At 43.8% G+C, this 21,187-nt stretch overlaps 1 protein-coding gene across 1 annotated transcript in view; it reads left to right on the top strand.

Moving 5' to 3' along the window:
* Positions 1-18,573, top strand: part of SHB (SH2 domain containing adaptor protein B) — a 131,597-nt gene extending 113,024 nt beyond the window's left edge. The window contains 1 exon segment of the mRNA XM_033172933.1: positions 17,618-18,573. Coding sequence (XP_033028824.1) covers positions 17,618-17,801 — 184 coding nt within the window. The 3' untranslated portion in view covers positions 17,802-18,573.
* Positions 18,574-21,187: the final 2,614 nt, after the last annotated feature.

The raw sequence follows: 21,187 nt of genomic DNA, 5'->3' as shown, positions 1-21,187 counted from the left end.
CTGGCACTATCCAAACAACTTCTCATTCAGCGTGACACCAGAAAGCAGGGCCCAGGGTGTTTTAAAACCAAAGCAAGTTTCTGTGTTTTGTACTGGTCTTTGATCTTTTCCCTGGAGCACTTTTCTGTGGAAAGGGGTTATAAATAGCTGTAGAGAAAGTTGTGGCAATCCACTGCGGTACCAAGGGCTGTGCATCAATCTCAATGGTGTGAACATTGATTTAGAACAAGGTGGGGAAACTCAGGCCAGGGGGCCAAATGTCCTCCCCTGTCTAGCTGTTGGGACTCTCCCCAGGCTACTCCAGTGCAGATCTGACCCCATAGAATTGTAGAGGATTCTGAGGATCTTCTAGTCCAACCCCCTGCAATGCAGGAATCTTTTGTCCAATGTGGGGCTCGAACCCACAACCCTGAGATTAAGAGCCTCATGCTCTACCAGCTGAGCTACCCAGCAGACATTGTTTCTACCCTTTAGCTTCTGAAGGTAGCAGTATAACAGCCCATCAGTGCTCCTGTCGTAGCAATGCACCAGCCTGTCATCTCTTGCAGTCCATTAGAGCAGGTTCCCAAAGGCGTAGTTTATTGAATTTCCTCTCTGTGTTGTCTAGTCAAGTGTCACACTTTGCGGCTATTCCTTCTAGGGCTAATAGGTTTTTGTTGTTGTTGAGATTACTTCACCCAGATAGGAATACCAGTAATAAATGCTACATTGTGGAACCCGCTTAATGAAAATGACATTAAATGCCCACAATGGCTCTTCATGTTTTAATTAATATGCTCTGAAGATGGCAGGGTTATTTATAGAGTGGGTAGTTTTCCTCCTGTGAGAGGAATCTTTATTCAGAGATGCTGGCCTCTCGTGTCTACCAAGTTGTGTGTCCATTAGTTATTACAGCACAACGACTTGCTAAGAAGCTCATCTCGCTCACTTAGCTAATATGTATCCCGACGAACAATTAAGTTTCTCTATGTTCTTAATGGATTGATGGGTACATCTTGGTATAAGTCATTTACTATTCACAGAGTCAATATTTTTTAAAGGGTAGAAAACAGTACCCAAAGCATTGAAGTTCATTTTCTTGCTTCCTTTGGTTAATCTAAACCAAGTGCTCATGGCAAATTTATTATTATTATTATTATTATTATTATTATTATTATTATTATTATTATATCTACACTGCCCACCTGGCTGGGTTTTCCTAAATGTTTCTCAAACTTCTGATACAGCTGAGGCCTGCTGGTGGATTAAAATTATAGGTACATTGCCCTCTTATGCCGACACCCATTAATTTTAAAGAGTTTAAATGATTCATTTTCAGAGAAGCCTACTCCTTCCATCTCTACATGGTCTTTTCTGAATTGAGGAAAATCATTCCAAAGCTGCGGCTCATGAAGAGTTGCAACAGGAACCCTCCTCTCTGGATGGATACCTCGAACTCTCATTTAGCCAAATTATTTCTCAGAGCATTCTTTTATGCCACATCACACATGTTGAAGATTACTGGCTCTCCATCCTAAAAGCCTTTGGCACATTTCTACTGGGATTATCAGGTAGCAAGCCATCCTCCTTGAGCCTTGGACTTTTTCTCGGGAAAACAAAATTTAACATTTCAGTGCATTACCTTTCATTGGATCTATCCATGGAAGGGGAAGAATATAATGAATGTTGACCTGTCCCTTGATACCATTTAAAGTGGGCATCCCCAAACTCGGCTCTCCAGATGTTTTGGGACTACAACTCCCATCATCCCTGACCACTGGTTCCATTAGCTAGGGATGATGGGAGTTGTAGTCCCAAAACATCTGGAGGGCTGAGTTTGGGGGTGCCTGATTTAAAGAGAAAAAAACAGTTCTCATAAATGTACCCGTGCAATGAGGATGTAGCCATCAAACCGTTAGGAACATACGGAATAGCCGCAGTTCATAAACCGTTGGTGGTTTCTGTTTTGCGTTTGATTAAAAATTGAAAAACAAATCAGTCTGAAGATAAAGCAAAAAAAAATTGGAACTCTATATTTCAGGCAACCAGACTGCCGAAACCTGTAATTAATGTAGGCACAGTGTGGTCTAAATAATAAAACACAGGGCTTTCTTATGTATCAGTACATAAATCAATTGCATTTAGAGAGCACAGAGATGGAGATTTAATTTAGAGAAAAAAATTTCACCCTGTGGAAATGGGTTGTCAAGAAATTGATAGAATACCAGCCTTGAGAGATTTTGCTATCTGAAGACCAAATTACAAAGAGATGAAGCTGACCTTTGTAAATTGCAGTTTTCAAGATGCCTTAAGTGCTGCTGAAGCCAGGAATTCTTTGCATATGAATTCATTTAAGTGTGTTACCTTTTCCTGCTTTTTTTATTCATTAAACTAGCGGCACCTTTTCCTCAGATTAAGGCAGTTCATGAGCCGGATTTTGTCTGCAGTTCGCCAAACCACTTGGACACCCAGAGCCAAGGAATTGCATTACTGGGGCAAAAGAAAGCTTGAAAGGAGGTTTATCCTGCAAGGCGCCTAAAGGCAAAACACTGGACCATGAGGGATAATGAATCAGTTAAGGACATTATTACTTTCTAGTAGGTATGGGGTCAAGTACTGCAGGTAGCTGAGGCATAGGACTGAATTTGAAGAATCAGGAATTTCAAGGGCTCCACTATGACCTTTGAAAAACAAAGGGGCCGACAGGCAACCTTTGCCCTTCATAGAAATCTGTGGTGCTCCTGCACTCGGAATATTGTGTGCAGTCCTGTTTGCCAAGCATGTGCATATCCAGGGGGCAGGGGGCAGCTGGCGCCCGAAATCAAATAAATAAATAAAAATACTTAACTAAAAGTAGAAATGGGCTATGCTGCATTGGAGGAAAAGGAGGATTTTGGGAAGGAAGTGCTGAAAAGGTTTTCAGGAGATTCAAGAAAACTTGTTTTAGTTTGGATATTTTAAAATAAGACAAAAAGGAGCGTGTTCTTTGCAATTCTGCAAAATAGACTCGTTAATCCTTTGTAGAAATGCAAGGACAGTAGCTCTGGCCAAGGTCCAGGAAGATCCTTTTCTCCAGATGAAAAGGAGGTATTCCAACAGCTAAACTGCTTGGCCTCGTGCAGTATTGATCAACGTGAAGGTTCTTCTGTCCAGCAAAGGTTGGCCTGCTGCAGTGCATTTTTAACAAGCTCTTTGCTGTACATTGCAGGAGCTTCTCCTCTCCCCCAAACCACAATTCAGATATCCATGAGAAACTTGAAAGGGGCCAGGCATTGCTCAGAAGTGTGTTCTCCAGCAAATGCATATTGCTTTGCTTCAGTGAGGAACTTCTGTCCCACAGGCTTAGAAAAAGCTGCAGCTCAGCTGTGTTTAAACCATGTTGCAGAAGCTGCTCTGACCTCCAGCTTCATGCAAAATTTATCTTCTTTGATGTATTCATCGTGTTAGGGAAAGTCTTGGAAAGAGAGAGAGATTGATCCTTCAGCGAAGAGAACTGTGCAAACTGGCTGGGTTGTTGGGGGTGGGGGTGCTCCTTCTCTGTTTCTGGTAACTCAAGAACCAATCAAGGTAAAAGGTAAAGGTAAAGGACGACTCTGGGGGTTGCAGTGCTCATCTCGCTTTACTGGCCGAGGGAGCCGATGTTTGTCCGCAGACAGTTTTTCCAGGTTATGTGGGCAGCATGACTAAGCCACTTCAGGCGAAACCAGAGCAGCGCATGGTTACCTTCCCACTGGAGCGGTACCTATTTATCTACTTGCATTTCGTGCTTTTGAACTGCTAGGTGGGCAGGAGCTGGGAAAGAGCAACTACCACTCATGACAAAATTTGGGGCGGTAGTCCCAACATAGCAGTTCTCTCCTGTCATTTCCATTTCTGTTCCATGGGGGAACAGAAGCACGCATGAAGGATGACAACATGTCGAAGGACATGTGCTGTTGCTTCACACCAGGCCCACTGGTGTGAGTGAAATTTAGCGTTTAAAGGCAGCATATGGTCGAAAAGCCATCGGTCCATAATGCAGCAAGCAATGCAGTGTAAAAGTAGAATTAGGTACCAGGAGGAACATGCTAGTATTACAACCAGGAAAATGAATGTAATATTCCCCACTTCTGAATGCACCCAGAGAGAGAAAGAGATTTTGGTGCCCTTACAAACATAGGATCCTGCCTTATACCTGGTCAAACTATTTGTCCGTCTAACCCAGTATCATAAATTCTGATGGGCAGCAGCTCCTCCAGGCATCAAGCCAAATTTTATATGACTTTCTGGCTACCTGGCCTTTTTTTAAAGGGCAGATGCCTAGAACCTGGGATGCTTTTCAGGTGGTATTTGATGCCACCTAGACTTCTTGGGCCTAGTTGGGCTGGCTGAGAAGCATGCCCTGCAACTTGCCAAGCATGGGAAGTTCTGTCATAATAGAAAATGACTCTTTTGTATCATGAGCTATCTCCTTGAGGAACCTGAATAAAACTTATTGAAGCTGTGGGATCCACAGTGGAAAGGTCCAAGTTGAGTATTAGGCTTGTCACCTTTCTCTGCTAAAGAAATAGAAAAAGCACGTATAGATAATTGCACACACAGTATTCGCAATTCTGGGGATTCCCATGACCATATAAAGCACATTTCAGCAGATGAAAGGTACAGTCTGCTTGAGCACAATGCTGGTCTAATTTCTCAAAATGCATCCATGGCACCTTCACTTATAAGAACTATAATGATATTTTTTTTTGGGGGGGGGGTTCTTTTGTTTTTTGCCAGGGGCAAATTTTTGGCATGGCTCTTTTTTTACTTGTATGGGGGGGGGGCACCTGAAAGTTCTCATGCAAAATGGTTAATATGCTAAAAGAAGAATGGAAATGAAACCCAGAAAGGAGAGGTCGGGGGAAGTAACCCCAAAAACGTTATAGAAAAATGGTGAGGTATATATAAGAGTTGTTTATGTTGTGTTTGTTGTTTTTGTTTTGTCTTGTACTTTATAAAATGAATAAAAATAATTTTTTTTTAAAAAAAGTTCTCATGCAAAATCAACACAGATTTACCGTGAAAACGTATGAATATAAGGTTCCATTCTTGCTTGCTCTTGTTCCCAATTTCTGTCCTGCAAAAATGTGCATTGATCTTGTTTTCACATACAGCATTTTCCCATGTGGAGGGGAGGGGAATCTTTCATTGTCAACAGATTTTTGTAACCTCACAAAGCGTTAAAAGTTTTGCAGCCAGTGTCTGCATGGACACACCGGTAAGCAGTGTAGTTGTTTGAACTTCAAGATGAATGTGCCTCGCCTCTCTCCAAATAAATACCGCATCAGAAGGGCTTTTGTTTAAAACCGTGTTCTGAGTCCACCTAGCATTTAAGCAGAAGTGACAGGAGGCCCCTGCTGTTTGCAAGCTGGCTTTCTGCCAACAGCCCTGTCATTTGATGCTGTCCACCAGGTTTCTCCATCTTTTGTCCCTCTTTTCAAAGCAGCTGATTAAAAAAAAAAAAGGAAAACCCTTTTTTACTAAAAGCAGCTGACACTAGTGCTTTAGCTTCCTGACTTGTTGGGGGTGACGCTACAGAGCAGCATGATGTCAACCGGAGCCAGAGGAGAGGCACTGTGTTAATTGCTCGGCAAAGATAGTAGCTGTCAGATATAGAATGAAATATTGTGCACGTTTGGCTCTCGGAAAGAACCTCGCGCCCCTCAACCCAACCCCAGATCAACGAGTTGAGCACTCCAGGCAGCAGAATCGGACCATCAAGCACTTGCATAGATTATTTTTTTCGAAAAAGAAAAAGGTGATTATTTCTCATTTGCCTTCTTACAAGCATAGCTTCATCTGCTGAATTGCTACCTCTTCCAGTTGGAGCTCATCAGGAGGGCTGCTTCTGACTTGACTTTCCTCTGCTTACGTTCTGAAAGTGATGCAGCCAGAAAATGGCTTCAGAAGTAGGTGTTTGTAAGGTATAAACCAGGGGTTGGCAACCTGTGGCCCACGGGCCACAAGCGGCCCATGGGGGTCGCTTAAACGGCCCATGAGCTGCCCACTTTGCGAGTCCCCGCGTGCTGCGCTAAACCGGTGGAACGGGGACTTGCTTCCGTGGCGCTGGAAATCACGTCAACGCAGACACCAGAAATTGCGATCTCCACAGGAGTGAACCGGCCCAGGCGAGATAAACCTTGCCGACGCCTGGTATAAATGATCAGGTACAAGGCTGGGACTTTCCCCTTGGCAATGTTCCCAGTTTTCATATTTCATGTAGGCCCATGCCCATCCACTCCTATGTTGCAACGAAGGGTCTCTGTGGACATTTCCCTTTTGCTTTCCTACTTAAGTAAAGCTAACGACACAAGGGGGACTTTGCTCATATAAGCAGGCATTCAATTTGAAGGAAGGAACCTTTATGTTACATATTGAAACAGGCTGTTTGTTGGTCTTCCTAGCCCAGGACTTGTTCACTTCGCTTGCTCAAGTCAGTGGAACACAAGCAACAGTTTTAAATGAACTTGGGAGTCAACTGAAAGGGAAGCATGTGGATTCAGTTTGCAAGCAAACCTTGATTGGGCACCATCTTTTGCAGACTGTTAATGCAGCATCTAGAATGCAGGCCATTTGGATATGTACACACCTGCGCATGTGTGTTGCTGCCACTACCTTTTGTCTTTCTGATAAGTTCTACAGAATCTGGCAAATAAATTTCAGTTATGACTTAGCTGTCAAAACTGACTGTTGAAAGCTTAATCCTTCTTGTTCTTCCACCCTGTTTTGAGAACAAACTCAGGTTTACTCGATCTCTCTTTTTTAAAAGAAAGAAAGAAAGAGAAATTGTTGCCATTTACTTAACTGTAGGCTGTTTTGTTGGGGAAAGCAGCTGCATTCTCCAGCTGAGAGAAGCACGTTACCAAACAAGAAGAGAGCTGTAAATTCCAGGAAGTAAATGGATTGGGCAAATAGAGATGTCAGTCTTTTTTTCAACAGAGAAAGAAAGACAGGGTGAGAATGAGTTAGGATAGCCTCCTGATTTCCATCATTCTTTTCTCAAGACAGAAATCCATCATTTGACCGTGTTCCAAATGCGGCAGTGGGCGTCATCGTGGAATAACAGCAAGACCAAGCAGGCCACGGAAATCAGTTCTCACCATCATGGCATTTTGGTCCTACATTTTAGACTTGGCAGTGTGAGGTGTTCCAAGGCCTGTGTAAGGATTGCTGGAGAAGACAGGCTGTTTTTACAGATTGGAACTGACACTCTACCCAGACAATTTGGGCATCTTTTATTTACAGAAAGAAGGGTATCCCCCACAGCAGTACTTACTACCAACTACTAATAGTCTCTTAAGTAGCACATTTCAGGCTTTCAGGGCGCATCACATCTCCGTAAACTTTAAAACAGTGCTGTAAGGTAGAATAATATAATTGTCCTCCATAGCAAATAGTGAGCCACTGAGAGGTCTCCTTTGGGAGTTTATAGTGGAGGTGGAATTTGAACCAGGGTCTTCCAAGCCCTCACACTTAAGGTGGGGCTTCTTCTTTGGCGATCACTCCTCCTCCTCCTCCTCCTCCTCCTCCTCCTCCTCCTCCTCCTCTTTCTCTTTTTCTCCTCCTCTTCTTCTTTGGTGACCACTCATAGTCGAGTAAGATTCTCTTCCATGAACACAGTCTTAACAGTGAGTCCGTAAGTGACTGTGCAGGCCAATTCTGGATCCACGCGTTCTTCCACAGTTGGGGACATCGGTTTCTGGGTGGGAGTTGATCATGATGAGGGTTTGCCAAGCGTGCCTTCCTCTTAGCACGTTTCTCCCTTTCGTCCTGAGCTTGAGCATCTTCAAAGCCCATGACACCTTTGGTAAAGGTTGTTCTCCAATTGGAGCGTTCGCAGCAGGCCAGTGTTTCCCAGTTGTTGGTGTTTATACTACATTTTTTTTAGATTTGCCTTGAGAGACTCTTTAAACCTCTTTTGTTGACCACCAGCATTACGCTTTCCAAAGTTCGGAATAGAGTAGTTGCTTTGAAAGACAATAATCAGGCATCCAAACAACATGACCAGTCCAACAAAGTTGATGTTTAAGAATCATTGCTTCAACACTGGTGATCTTTGCTTCTTCCAGTACACTGGCATTAGTTTGCCTGTCTTCCCAAGTGATATGTAATTTTTTTTGGAGACACCAGGGGTCACAGGGCCGCTGCAACAACAAAACCCATACACAGTTCTCACCCCTCTCATACTAGACATGCCCAAGTGGTTTTCCTGCCCCACCTGAGGCAGCCAATAATACAGATCTGCCGCTCTGCCTTGCTCCCATGATTGAGGGGGCCCCAGGGCCACGCGACATCACCACACTGTGTGTGCAGGCCCTGCAGTGTGCACGCATGACGTCCGCATATCCGTGTGGCATGCGCACACGGTGTCAACAGCCCAAGGCTTGCTCACATCACTTGCGCACACATGTGTCACACGGATGCTCTGTGCCATGTGTGCATGGCCACCACAGAACTTTAGGGGGCCTGGCCCTTTCATTGAAAATTTGGGGGGAGCCTTGGCCCCTCGTGTCCCCCCCAAAAAAACTTGTTGCTGGTGATACAGAGTATAGGAAGGTAAATGACACCTGCAGAACTGACTAAATCATACCAAGAACAAACTTAGTTGGTCTCTAAGGTGCTGTTGGAAGGATTTTATTTTTTTATTTTGTTTCAACTCCCAAGAGACTGTGATCTACTCCCAGTATATATATATATATAAATGGTAGTGATCTACCAAAGGTGGCAACTAAATGGGGGGAGATTTGCCAAATGTTGTTTAGCTTTTGGGGGCGGGGAGGCCAAAGCTGTTTCTCAGTGATCACTTCCTATCGTCCCGCGATCTACCTGGAGCACCCCAGTGATCTACCAGTAGATCACAATCTACAGGTTGGACATCCCTGTTCTAGAGGGTTGCTAGTTTGGGCAGCATTTCCTAGTCTAGCATCCCATGAAGCATCTTCCCTTTGCAGTCACAAAAGCTGCCAGTAACTCCCGTGTCTGTCCGGGGAAGGACGTTGATTTCTACAAAAGCAACAGGGCGATGGTCTGAGAAACATGCATGAACATTCCTGTTCAGTTTCTGAAGCAGACTGTAATCGAGGAAATAAATGTGTTCGATTCCACAAGACACGCTGCTGTTTGGGGGGCGCTTCCGGTGCCTTTTGCTTCCATTTGAACCCAGCAGGATTAGCTGTGATCTTATGAATCCACTGCCATTGACGATTCCAAGCAAAGAGCCTGTGATTTCAGTGGGTGCCAAATTGAGGTGGTCAAAAGCAGCCTCTGGACATGATGAAGTTGAGCAGGGGCTGCTTCAGAAATACAGCTCGGTAGAGGAAAAATCAGTTTCGTTCTGATTGGGAGTGACAATCCTCCCTTTCTTCTTCAAGATGAAGTGAACCTGACACAATGCAGGGGGATTCCAAGTAATAGGGTCATAATCACTGGGCACTTGCACTGCCTGCAATTGCATAAATGTTACATGCAAGTGTTTTAAAGTCATTTTATCATGAAAAAGGAGGCAATTTAACATAACTATTACCCTGTGCTCTTCATGAAAAATGCATTAAGCAATTACAACTGAAAGTAAGAGGTCTTAGGGAAGCAACACACTGCTGTAGGCAATATGCCCCAGCAGCTGCAAGGATGTGTGATGTATTATTAAATGCCTTGATTATTAGGAAGGGGGTGGTTCCCATTAAGGGGAGGGGGTGTCTGTCAAAGAGAGAATGTTTGATAATCCTCTTGATGATCAATTTTCTTCTTGTTTTGGTGGAACAGGGTTGTATTTTTTTTTTCTTCCAAAGGTAGGAACAGTGTTGCTCCTCATTGTGCAGCTTGGCAGTATTAACTGGGCAGGTTCCTTTGCTCAGGAGGCCCTCTAATTGTGGCTTGCCCCTTCTGCACGGGGTATCAAAGGAACCAGGAATGACACACATGCACACTGTGCTCTTATCCAAAGCCTTGCCTGGAGTTTTGTTCCCCATTACTCCAGCCTGCAGGGCCTCGTTGACACGCCGGTTTGACATTGCTGTTACCCGATTGCGTGCGCCTGGGGATTGCAAATGGGAAAGTTGGTGGCAGTTAAGGGCTAACCCCAAAGCTCTTAGGAGCTTTTGGCTTATAAAAGGCAGCACTTGGGGATGCTGTCAGGGAAAGAGGGATTGCTGAGGAGGAGCGGGGGGAGAGAAAGGGGCAAGCTGCAGATGAGAGAAAAGATAGCGATTCATCCAGTAAAGGGGGGCTGTTGGGATATCGAGAGCAGTTGCCTATAATCTCAACAGATTCATCTCCCTCTACCAGCCCCCATCAGGAAACGTCTCCGGAAGAGGGAGAGGTTTCAAACATTGTCTGTAGCAGACAAGTTAGTGAGCAGAGGGGGAGGAGGCGACAACGTCATATCAGAGGGCCGAGAAGTTGGCTCTGTTGGCGCGTGCGGGAGGATAGCAGTCCAGGAAACTGAAAGTGATTAGCAGTCATGATTTCAAGACTCTGTAACTCTTAATGAAAAATAAACAGCTTTATAGCTCACCGTTGGAGCTGGTCGTTTCTCACGAGCAACATCAAAGGCAAGAGAAGCCTGACAGATGCCACTTCTCAGCCTCCTTTCCAGTGAAAGACTCTGGCAACAGCTCCTAATATATTATACATCTAACTCTCACGGCGCCTTGACCATTTGCTACGACCGTCCGATAGTTTGGCTGTGCGAGACATCTAATTGCAAATCAGCACTCATGGACAGAGCCGTCTTTTCACGTCAGCACAATCCCTTTCCCCCAAAAAGGCAAACTTTCCGAGTGAGGGGATTCTCATATGATAGCTGACACTTCCAAGCATCATGTGACTTGGCTCCCAGACACAGGATGTCTTTGGATCACTTCCTACCCTTGTGTTGACCACAGGGTGAGCTGTGGCCAATCACAGCTCTCTGTTGAGCGAACCTCTCTGGTAACACGTGTTTCCAAGCATGTTTTTTCACATTCACACTTTACATTTTCAGGTGCACACTTCAGAAATCCATGAGCTTCATTGCAAGAATACATAAATGGAGGTGGCAGAATTCTAGACTGTACTGCTTCCATTTTGGGATCCTGATTACAATTGCTCCATTAAAAAGATAATTATAATCTTGCACCTCCTAGGCTATGCACATACAAAAAAAAAATGTGATATGACCACCACCTGCATATTAAAGTGGTGGTACATGTAGAAAATTCTACCATTTCATTCTGCATAATGCATAAATCAACTCTTGAAACATAATGTTGTTGGTGTTACATTTCTTTATTTTCATTTTGTGACAAGTTGTAGGGAAATAGCCTGGAAACAGCTGAAGCTTTGTTGTCATTCTTAAGGTTGGAAGGGTCAGGTGCAAGCACAAAATTCAGTAGCTGCAGAGAAGGCTGGAACAGCTTAACAGGGTGCCTATTGCATCTGGTTGTGCTAATGTTAGAAAAATGCAGATCTTGGCTATCTTCTTGAAGGAATCATAGCCTATTTTTTATGAGTAGTTCTGAGCAGTTTGTAAGGCAGGTTGAAGGCTGTCCCTTCTGTTCTTAGGCCTGGTGGCAAGCAATCACCACGAAGATCTCTTGACTGCCATTGGATTCGCCGACCAATTTTACAGATACCTGGTGCTGAGAAACCCTTTAACTAGGCTACAGAAAGCTTTATTTTTCTGGTCTTCCGGGCTTAACAAGACAGACTGAGGGAAAACTCTCTCCAGTGCATGCGGCTTTTAAATTAGGTATCAACATCTACTAGTTGTGCCCCACTTCAGGCCTCTCTGCTCACCTATGTCCTCGTCCTGCCAATTCCAAACATAGTTATCTGTATTCTGGCTCCTCTGCCCTCACATGGGTAGCTTTAGCCTAAGTCACATGGTGGATTTCATCACATGATCCCTTGGCTGTGTCAAATGCCTCTTGGAGACTGACTGTCAAGGACAGGAGATTAACTGTCAAGGACATAAATTTCTTATCGAGCAAATGTAACATTTGTTAGGGGACACAACCTTATCAAGCTTGATACGCTGACCACTGAAAGCTACCGTCTCTCATGATTGCATGACTATGGTTCAGTCTACACAGCTGCTCATAATGTAATAAAACTGTTTCTGGACTACTTTAGAGTGTAGGTGGGAAATTGCAAGCCTGAATATTCCAATGCACATTCCCTACGCATTGAAAAGTAGCACCTCAGGAAGAAGACTAGGATAGACACACTGGTTTTCTATGTGCAAGGAATTTGGTGCAGAGGGCATTCAAGCACACAGTTCCCTCATTTGTAAGGCGAACTGTCCAGGAACAGTTTTGCAGTCTTTTTTTTTTTTAATAAAATTTTATTATTTTCTACAGTAAACAACAAATAAGCAAACAAAAAACCAAAGAACAATTAATAAAAAACAAAAAACACATCAAACACATTAAAACAACATTAGAAATAACAAAAGAAAGATACATACCTAACAGGAACATAAAATAAATCCTTATTTACTTCTACTTTCAAATCTTCTTTGGGGGGACTTCCCCCGCTCTCTTGACTGCATTCAATACTAATATACGTTGGTAACTTTGTAACTATTTTCTAAACATTCACCATTAATGTACTTTAACATACTGGCTAATCATATATAATTTATTACTTAAACAACATAACCTTAAACATTTCTAAACATTCCTAAGCCGTTTATAACATCCCTTCTTATATACTGTTTTATCTAACATCAACTAGCTAAAGCCAATTAAACAAACTGGTTCTGCTTCAAATATCTAATTTTTCACGATTTTTTAAATAGTCCTTAAATTTCTTCCAATCTTGTTGCACCTTCTCCTCCCTCTGGTCTCGGAGTCTCGCGGTCAGTTCAGCAAGTTCCTTAAAGTCCATCAGCTTCATTTGCAGGAACAGTTTTGCAGTCTAACCTGCTATGTATGCGAAGGCCAGGGCTGAGAATTCAGAGCCATTTCAGAAGCTCACAGAGTTCCTATCCCGCCATCATTTTGAAAGGAATTTCCAGAGTCACCGAGTGCATGGCAATGGAATTTATGAGACCGCATGCATCCTTTGCCAGTTGTTAGTCAGCCTCTCTCTTAATTACCAAAACAAGGGGAGATTTCACAAGTTTATTTAGTCATTCTCTTTCTTCCCCCAAGACCTTTTGCAATTCTGCCCTTATCTCATCACATAGCTTGTTTCCTCCACCAAGGATGCCAGGTTTGACTTCCCTTCTGCCAGCATTCTCCCACATGCATCTCCATTATGCCTCTTGCATCAAATAGGCGCTTTCAGACAGTTAATCATTAAGCTACTGCTCTGGTTCATTTGGGAAGTACACAGCTCACCCTGACTTCATTCTTCAAGTCCGGAGAACGGCCGTGCTTTAGTTCAGCCAGGCAAGCAAGGCTACGAAAGTCTTTGCTAGCCTACTAGCCCACACCGACCTGTGCTGGTCATTAGTGGCACCTTGCTGGCCACAAAGCTGTCTTCCAGATTAGCAGAACATTCAGTTACCCTCCCAGATATTTCCTGTTAATCTTTGCTGGGTCATTCATTAACTATGCTTTTTGCCTTTCGGCATATCTCTTTAAAACGCAGGCTGCGCACACCCACTGCTTTTGTGGAAGGATCCAGCTGTTGTAAAGTTCAAGTGGTTTAGCGTGATGTAGCCGAACAAAAGTGTTTGTGCCTTTTCATGTTGCTCCTTAAGATTGTAAACTTAGCCTGGCTGACTGCAGCGGATGGACCGGCTGGGTACTGGAACCACAAAAGCAAAGTGGAGTTGTTGCCAGAGTAGCAGGGGAGAGGAGCAATTGTCTCTGGAGATGGAAGCTTCATAGTTAAAGATCCCTCTGTGGCCCATGCCTCCCAGCTGATAGGCTCTTTCTGCAAAGCAAAGAGGGACACAGCAATTGGGAGTGCCAAGCCGCCTGCAGGTTGGGGGCATGGTGGCGATCTGCCGGGGACAAGTACTAGAACTGAATTTCTGTCGTTATTTGAAATAAAATAAAAATACAACATGTGAAGAAGCACGGCAAAGTGTGTTTCGCTTCTGCGATAAGGGTGCTGGGTCAGAGTCTGCAGTGCAGAGAGTCAGGCTGCTGATTTTGGAAAGCTTCCAATCTCACGCTTTTCCCTCCTTGCGTAGTGAAAAAATGTCAAGCGGCAAAATCAAAGGGAATGGATGGGGGATGCATACAGTGGTACCCTGGCTCTCAAACTTAATCCGTTCCGGAAGTCCGTTCCAAAACCAAAGCATTCCCAAACCAAGGCGTGCTTTCCCATAGAAAGTAATGCAAGATGGATTAATCCATTCCAGACTTTTTTAAAAAACAACAACCCCTAAAACAGCAATTTAACATGAATTTTACTATCTAACGAGAGCATTGATCCATAAAATGAAAGCAACAATGTACTGCAGTCACACAATCAATCCACCAGGAGCTGAGCTGGGTTCCACACAGTCACAAAAACAAAACAAAAAAGAACCACAAAAACGCAAAATAAATAGCAAAAACAGACAGAACTCAGCACAACACTAAAAACAGAAGTGTGGAACTCAAATCGGAAGCGTTACACTCAAAACGGAGCACGTTCAGCTTCTGAAAAATGTTTGCAAACCGGAAGACACTTCTAGGTTTGCAGTGTTTGGTTTCCAAGTTGTTTGAGCACCAAGGCGTTTGAGAACCAGGGTACTGTATAGTAGTTTTTGTCTCTTTGTGCAGAGATGGAGGTGGAAGTGGAGGGCCTGAGGGGGAACGAGAGAGAGTCATTTCAGTGCCTGTTGCACTCTGCTGGATTCCTGCATTTCTCCACCCTCACTATAATATGGCAAGAAGGTGCAAACTGTGATGGCAACGAAAGACACCTGAAGAAGGGTGTGGGACAGCTCAGTCTGGGAGTGTCATTTTCTGTGGCAGCCCCATGTCCCTGTAATGTTCTGCCCTTAGTAATCCTATCCTGCGCATTGAGTGTTGAGCAAGCTTTCTCCTTCCATCCTCCTCCAGGGCCTTCAGTGTCATTTTCATCCTTACAATAAGAAGCAAAAATCACAACTCCCCCCCCCCCAGTGCAGCTTTGAGCCCTTGCAAGACATTGAACTTGCTTTTATAGAGGCTTATGTGAGGATTTTGAGTTGTTCCCACTCAAAAATCAGCCCTGCAAATAAATCCACTTCAGTTACTAACCCTCATGCATTTTTACTGGTTGGCTAGCAATTTGCAGCATGTCTTTGATAGGCCCTTGAATCACAAACCAAACTCGCACATCTTTTTTTAGAGACCCCTATGCAATCAGTAAAACTGCAGACTTGACAAGAAATCCCACCAGTAAATTCCGTTCTTGCTTTAAGCCTGAAAAGGCATCTAAACAGACTGCCCTCCACTCTAGCCTTGAATTAATATGCACCTATTTCTGCAATCCCATTAATTTAGTGGCAGACTCTTAAACCATTTACTAGCAGAGGGGGGGAAAGCATAATGAACTGAAAGCACAGAACAATATATCTGCTCATAATAATGTATTTAGAGATGTCACCCTTGGCTTAAAGGAAATCGTTTAGAGAGCAATTATGTTTCAAAAGAGATTCATTCTTGTAAAGAATTGAAATTTAAATCAAGATTTTTTAAGCTTGCCAGAGCTATAATTACAATGCCTGCAGTGATTTCTGCTCTACAGAGAAGGGTCATTTCATCGCAAAATTGCCTGAATATCTGAATAATGTGAGCCTGAAATTTCCTTCAGCTTTTTCACAGGAAACATTCACTTTAAAAAAAAAAAAATTCTTTGGCAATTTCAGAGGGGATAAAGGAACTATTCTCAACTTAAAATTGCATCTCCGCGTACTCGTCAGGTGCAGAATGGAATGCAGGCCCCATTGCTATATCTTTGCCCCCTTGACACAAAATGGGAAGATCTTTTTCAATCACGCAGCCAGGGTTCTCATCAGATTTTTTATATTTCGGATTTTTGTGGTTTGAATGGACTGGAGGCTGTTGAAAGCCCTCTTTAGGCATAATACTTCAAGCATGATTTGTTTTCCTGCAGAGGGATCGAGCATTTGATATACAATGGCCTTTTCAGACTTTACAAAGAATTGCCACTAGCTGAATGAAGAAGCCATGGGGCCAGTGGCTAGCAGGACTGGTTTATAATGTCACTACTTGATTTGGATCACTGACATTTTAACCGTAGGTGTATACATTTGTAGACCCGCATTAGTTTGTGTGATTAGGTATCTTCTTCTTCTTCTTTGGCGATCACTCGTCGTCAAGTAAGATTGTCTTCCATAAACACTGTTTTAACAATGAGTCCATAAGTGACTGCGGAGGCCAATTCTGGATCCACACGTCCTTCCACAGTGGGGACTTGCGTTTCTGGGCAGGAGTTGATCACGGTACGGATTTGCCAAGCACACCTTCCTCTTAGCATGTTTCTCCCTTGCGTCCTGAGTTCGAGTGTCTTCAAAGCCCATGACACCTTTGGTAAAGGCTGTTCTCCAATTGGAGCGCCAGTGTTTCCCAGTCGTCAGTGTTTATACAGTGGTGCCCCGCTAGACGAAAAACTTGCTAGACGAAGGCATTCATCTAGCGGAAGGCAGCCCCGCAAGACGAAAAAGTCTATGGGGCTGCCTCACAAGACGAAAATTTTTCATCTTTTTTTTTTCGTCTAGCGAAAACGCGGCTTGCATTGCCGCTTCGCTAGACAAAAAACCCGCTAGACGAAAATTTTCGCAGGACGAATTATTTTCGTCTAGCGGGGCACCACTGTACTACTTTTTTTTTTTTGCCTTGAGAGAGTCTTTTAAACCTCTTTTGTTGACCACCAGCATTATGCTTTCCATTTTTAAGTTCAGGATAGAGTAGTTGCTTTGGAAGACACTGGTGATCTTTGCTTCTTCATTAGTTTGTGTGATTGGGTATATAATGCCACTTCCACCATGTATATGTCACTTGCACGCACACAACGCTAACAGTTGACCAGTACTGCAACCATCCTTGCTCCTTTTTCTCTCACATCAATGGCTACAAATGGCACACAGCTTCATCTACTGTTATCTCCAGCCCTTCTGTGCTGACAGTAGACTTCTTCTCAGTTGGAATGTCCATAAACGTTCCATAACATCTTAGCAGCTACAGCTAGAGGGGGACTCATTTCAGTCAGCCTGAAACTCATTCCCATTACTCTCACTGCAGATCCCTGTGGAGGTTTAAAACAGTCCACCCACCTTGCCTTTGCATCAGAATTGGTTGGTTGGTTAATTAATCTGGTGCAAGGCTCATATTGTCAGAGCCACTTTTCTATGAAACTGCATTTTCTGCACTTAAATTTGACAACTTTGCTGTGCCCTTTTCAGCACCTGCTTCAAACATTTCTGTTTAGGCAAGGCTATCCAGACACGTTGATGTTTTTTTTTTAATCTATTTGCAGTTTACAAATCATTTTAACTGTTCTTTAAACTTTGCCATTTACTTGTTTTTAACCGATTTCATTGATAATTTTGCTGTTTCTTGTAAACCACGGAAAGGTTTTGTTCCAGTCAAGCAGGCGCGCGGATTTTGTTAAGAGGTCTCTAAAACTGGCTCCGAAGGAGAGAGATTTCACATGCTGAATCGTTTCCTTGTTTTCTTTCTTTCCGCAGGAGCAACCAAGGGTTTATGCATATGAAGCTGGCGAAAACCAAAGAGAAATACATTTTGGGCCAGAACAGCCCTCCGTTTGACAGTGTTCCGGAAGTGATCCACTATTACACTGCAAAAAAACTCCCAATAAAAGGAGCCGAACATTTGTCGCTCCTTTACCCTGTTGCTGTCCGGACTTTATAATTTTGCGCTCTGGCCCGTGCTCCTCCTTCCTGTGGATTGGAGATGAGGGATGCAGCAGCAAAAAGTGCTCCTGCACTGTCTACAGCGTTGCTTCTTGGGACCGATGCCCAGTCCTGCCTTCCCAGTAGCAGGCTGTTGTATAGTAATCATTGCACTACTTTGCATGTCCTGTGTGGAAATAATGGTTTCTATTTATATGAGAAAGAAAATGCATTCAGCCGCTTGAAGAAATACAGGAATACCGCCCCCTCCCCCACGTCAATGGAAAAGTTGCCAAATCCAAAGAATGGCCTTCAAACTTTCCTGAGATCAGCAAGCCAGACAGCTTCTCGCCCGTGCGCACAGAATATTCCACGTAACGACGCGGAACCTGGAAAATGGACGCAAATTCTTGTGGCAGGAAGGCTGAGCAAGAAACGGCCCGTTGGCCTTCCTCAACCCTCAAGGCCCGAGAACTGTTTATTATGCACCCAACCCCAAATTTGTGTCGTCGTTTTTTCTGCACAGTTTAATTCAACATGTGAGAGCCTCACTTTTGTTTTGCTTTGTTACAACAATGATGTGATCTGAAAATCTCGATGAGTATTTTTTTGCGACAGCAAAACGAAAACAAACAAACAAAAATGTTCAGTTATTTATGAATAGGGTATGTACTAAAATAGTGGTTTAATATATATATATTTTTATCCCCCTTCCCCTTTTTTTGGTACAATAATAAAGCTCTAAGGGTTTTCTGTGCTGATTTCTAGATTAAAGGCAGTGAGTTCTGTTTTCTGTTGTGTACGTACAATGTGAGCTGTGGTGGTTCAGTGGTTTCCGGGGAGGGTGGGGTCATTACGGAGGGAGTTGATGTTTACACGACCAGATTTCGGACCCAAAAGGGCTTCTGCAGAGCAAGCTTCCTTGAGCTGATGTTGGCACCTAAGTCAATAGTAGCCTTCCATCTAGATATCTAACAAGCTTGATTCTCTTCCATCTCAGAGATGGTGTAGGGGAAAGCGCATGAAGAACATGTTTCTGCTTCTCCAGCTGAGATGTGCAAGCACATCATGAAGCGTAATATAAATCGGGGCTGTTTTCCGACTCGCGATCGTACAACTGGGGCTGTCCTGTTATGCACACACGCAAAATGTGGCTTGTTCTTACTGCTCTTCTGCCCTCGTAACCAATTGGAATAGCTCTTCTCCTTCACAGTGCAAGTGCGGTTGGCTTTCTACCTCATCTTTAAAGCCTAGGTCCCTTCCCCATCCCCATCCAGCATATTCTCTGTGCCTGTTGAACAGAAAGACTGGTAAGCTGTAACTTAAGAGCAGAACTTAACAAGAAAAGGCCAGGGCCACAGCACAAACCAGAGAGCCAGTGTGGTGTAGTGGTTAAGAGCGGTAGACTCGTAATCTGGGGAATCGGGTTCGTGTCTCCACTCCTCCACATGCAGCTGCTGGGTGACCTTGGGCTAGTCACACTTCTTTGAAGTCTCTCAGCCCCACTCACCTCACAGAGTGTTTGGAAGGGAAAGGAGAATGTTAGCTGCTTTGAGACTCCCTAGGGTAGTGATAAAGCAGGACATCGAATCCAAACTCTTCTTCTTCTCTTCTTCACAAACCAGCAGCCCCTGGTCAGATCCTTTCCCCCTACCTTTCTGACATCAGTGTTGCTTACCCTGAGATCCCAAGGGTGTGTGTTTCCACAGCAATAGCAGCCAATGAAGCAGATCAGAGGGGGTGAATGTGCAGCACACATTGGGGTTGGGTCATGGGGTAATTGAACTGAAACTCAACGCTGGGCTGGGCTGCCATCTTCAGCTTCAAGCCCCATGTTTCCCTGTGTCGTCCTTTGCTCCAATAATATGGGCTTTGCAACAAACCTTGAGGCTGGTCCACTGCATTAACCCTTCCGTTAGCACTGTGTATTTCTCCACTGGAGATCCAAGTTGAGAGTCAGACTTGCCGTTTTCTCTCTTTTCAAACTGTAGACTTGGATGCGAAATTGGCCCGTTTAAAAAAAAAACAAAAACCTGGATTGTCTTTCAAGCATACAACTTCCCTTCATTTTTGTGCTGGTTTGAAAGTTTTAATGGAATACTCATTAATTCAACACTTATGTAAAATACTGCTTCGTTGTACTGTACAAATGTGAAAAGAGAAGTCTCCAGATGATATATAAATAGTGTCTCTTGTTGGCTAGTTCATTTTAGCCCCGTATGGACCAGTTTCCAAGCTGGTATTAATTCCAAGGTTCTGTTTTTACCTGTTTTGAGGGCAAAAAAAAATAAACCTCTGTAAAAGTGTGTGTGGAATCAGCTGCCGATAATCTAAATGGAAATGTTCAAACTAACTGTGCATGCCAAGTGTCTATCTGTTGTCGTTTGGGTTTTTTTTTTACAAATATTGTGGGGTTTTCTCCCTAAATGGAGTAAAATAATCCATTTTTTTAAAAAAAGCATAAAACAACCAGTTTTCCCTTTTTTATCTTCTTTACAGTCCCTCCTCCCTTCATAGCATGTGCCCTAGTCCTTTACAGTTGACTCGGAGATGCTCACTGCTGCAATAACCATCTGTAGCCAACTTGTCACCTGGGTGCTAGACGATGATGTTGCGGTATACCTTGCCAGGAGCAAGAGTGCCAGTGGGCCTGGCTATGGCATAGAGTCCAGCCTGTATTCCTCTCTGTGCCTCTAGTGTTGCCCCTGCTGCATGTTCTCCAGCCCAATTGGCCAGAAGGCCCCACCAAGACTTTCAAAGGTGGGATATGTTCTACCGCTATCTGAGAAAATCAGGAAGTTTCCTTCTACCGAGTCCAATCAGTTGATCCATCTAGCTCAACGTGCACCAGTGTTCTGCAACCCTTGGGTCCCCAAATCTCACATCATCCATGACCATTAGCTAAGCGGGCTGAGTTTGATGGGAGTTGTATTCTAGCATCTCAAGATCCAATATTGAAGAACACTGGTCTATGCTAACTTGCAGCAGCTGCCCAGGATTTCAGACACTGGTCTCTCCCAACCCTGCTTGAAGATTCTGGGGACCAAACCCCAAAAAAATGCCCTACCACTGAGCTACAATTATTTGGCAATATGGGTGCCCACCATTGAGCTTAGAAATACTTGCTCCATAGTCCTCTGTTGGCATTTTTGACTGGTGTAGCACCTGTTGATTCACCGGTGATTGTATTCAACCACCAACAAGATTATTTACACAGCCATGTCCCAGCTCAGTTCTTATAGCTGTGAAGATTGGTTGTGGAGCATTTTCACACTGAAAATTGCTTGCAGCCACTGGGTACAGCAGAACAATCACCACTTGTGTGCCTCTGATAGTCAGGAGAACATCATTGCAACTATAGCTCTTGCACCTTCAAAACCTCAGCAGAAAACAACAGAATTTACC

The sequence above is a fragment of the Lacerta agilis genome, chromosome 16 (genome assembly GCF_009819535.1).
Source record: "Lacerta agilis isolate rLacAgi1 chromosome 16, rLacAgi1.pri, whole genome shotgun sequence".
NCBI classification, from domain to species: domain Eukaryota; kingdom Metazoa; phylum Chordata; class Lepidosauria; order Squamata; family Lacertidae; genus Lacerta; species Lacerta agilis.
The sequence above is the reverse complement of the archived record's forward strand: the minus strand, read 5'-3'. Positions and strand labels throughout refer to the sequence as shown.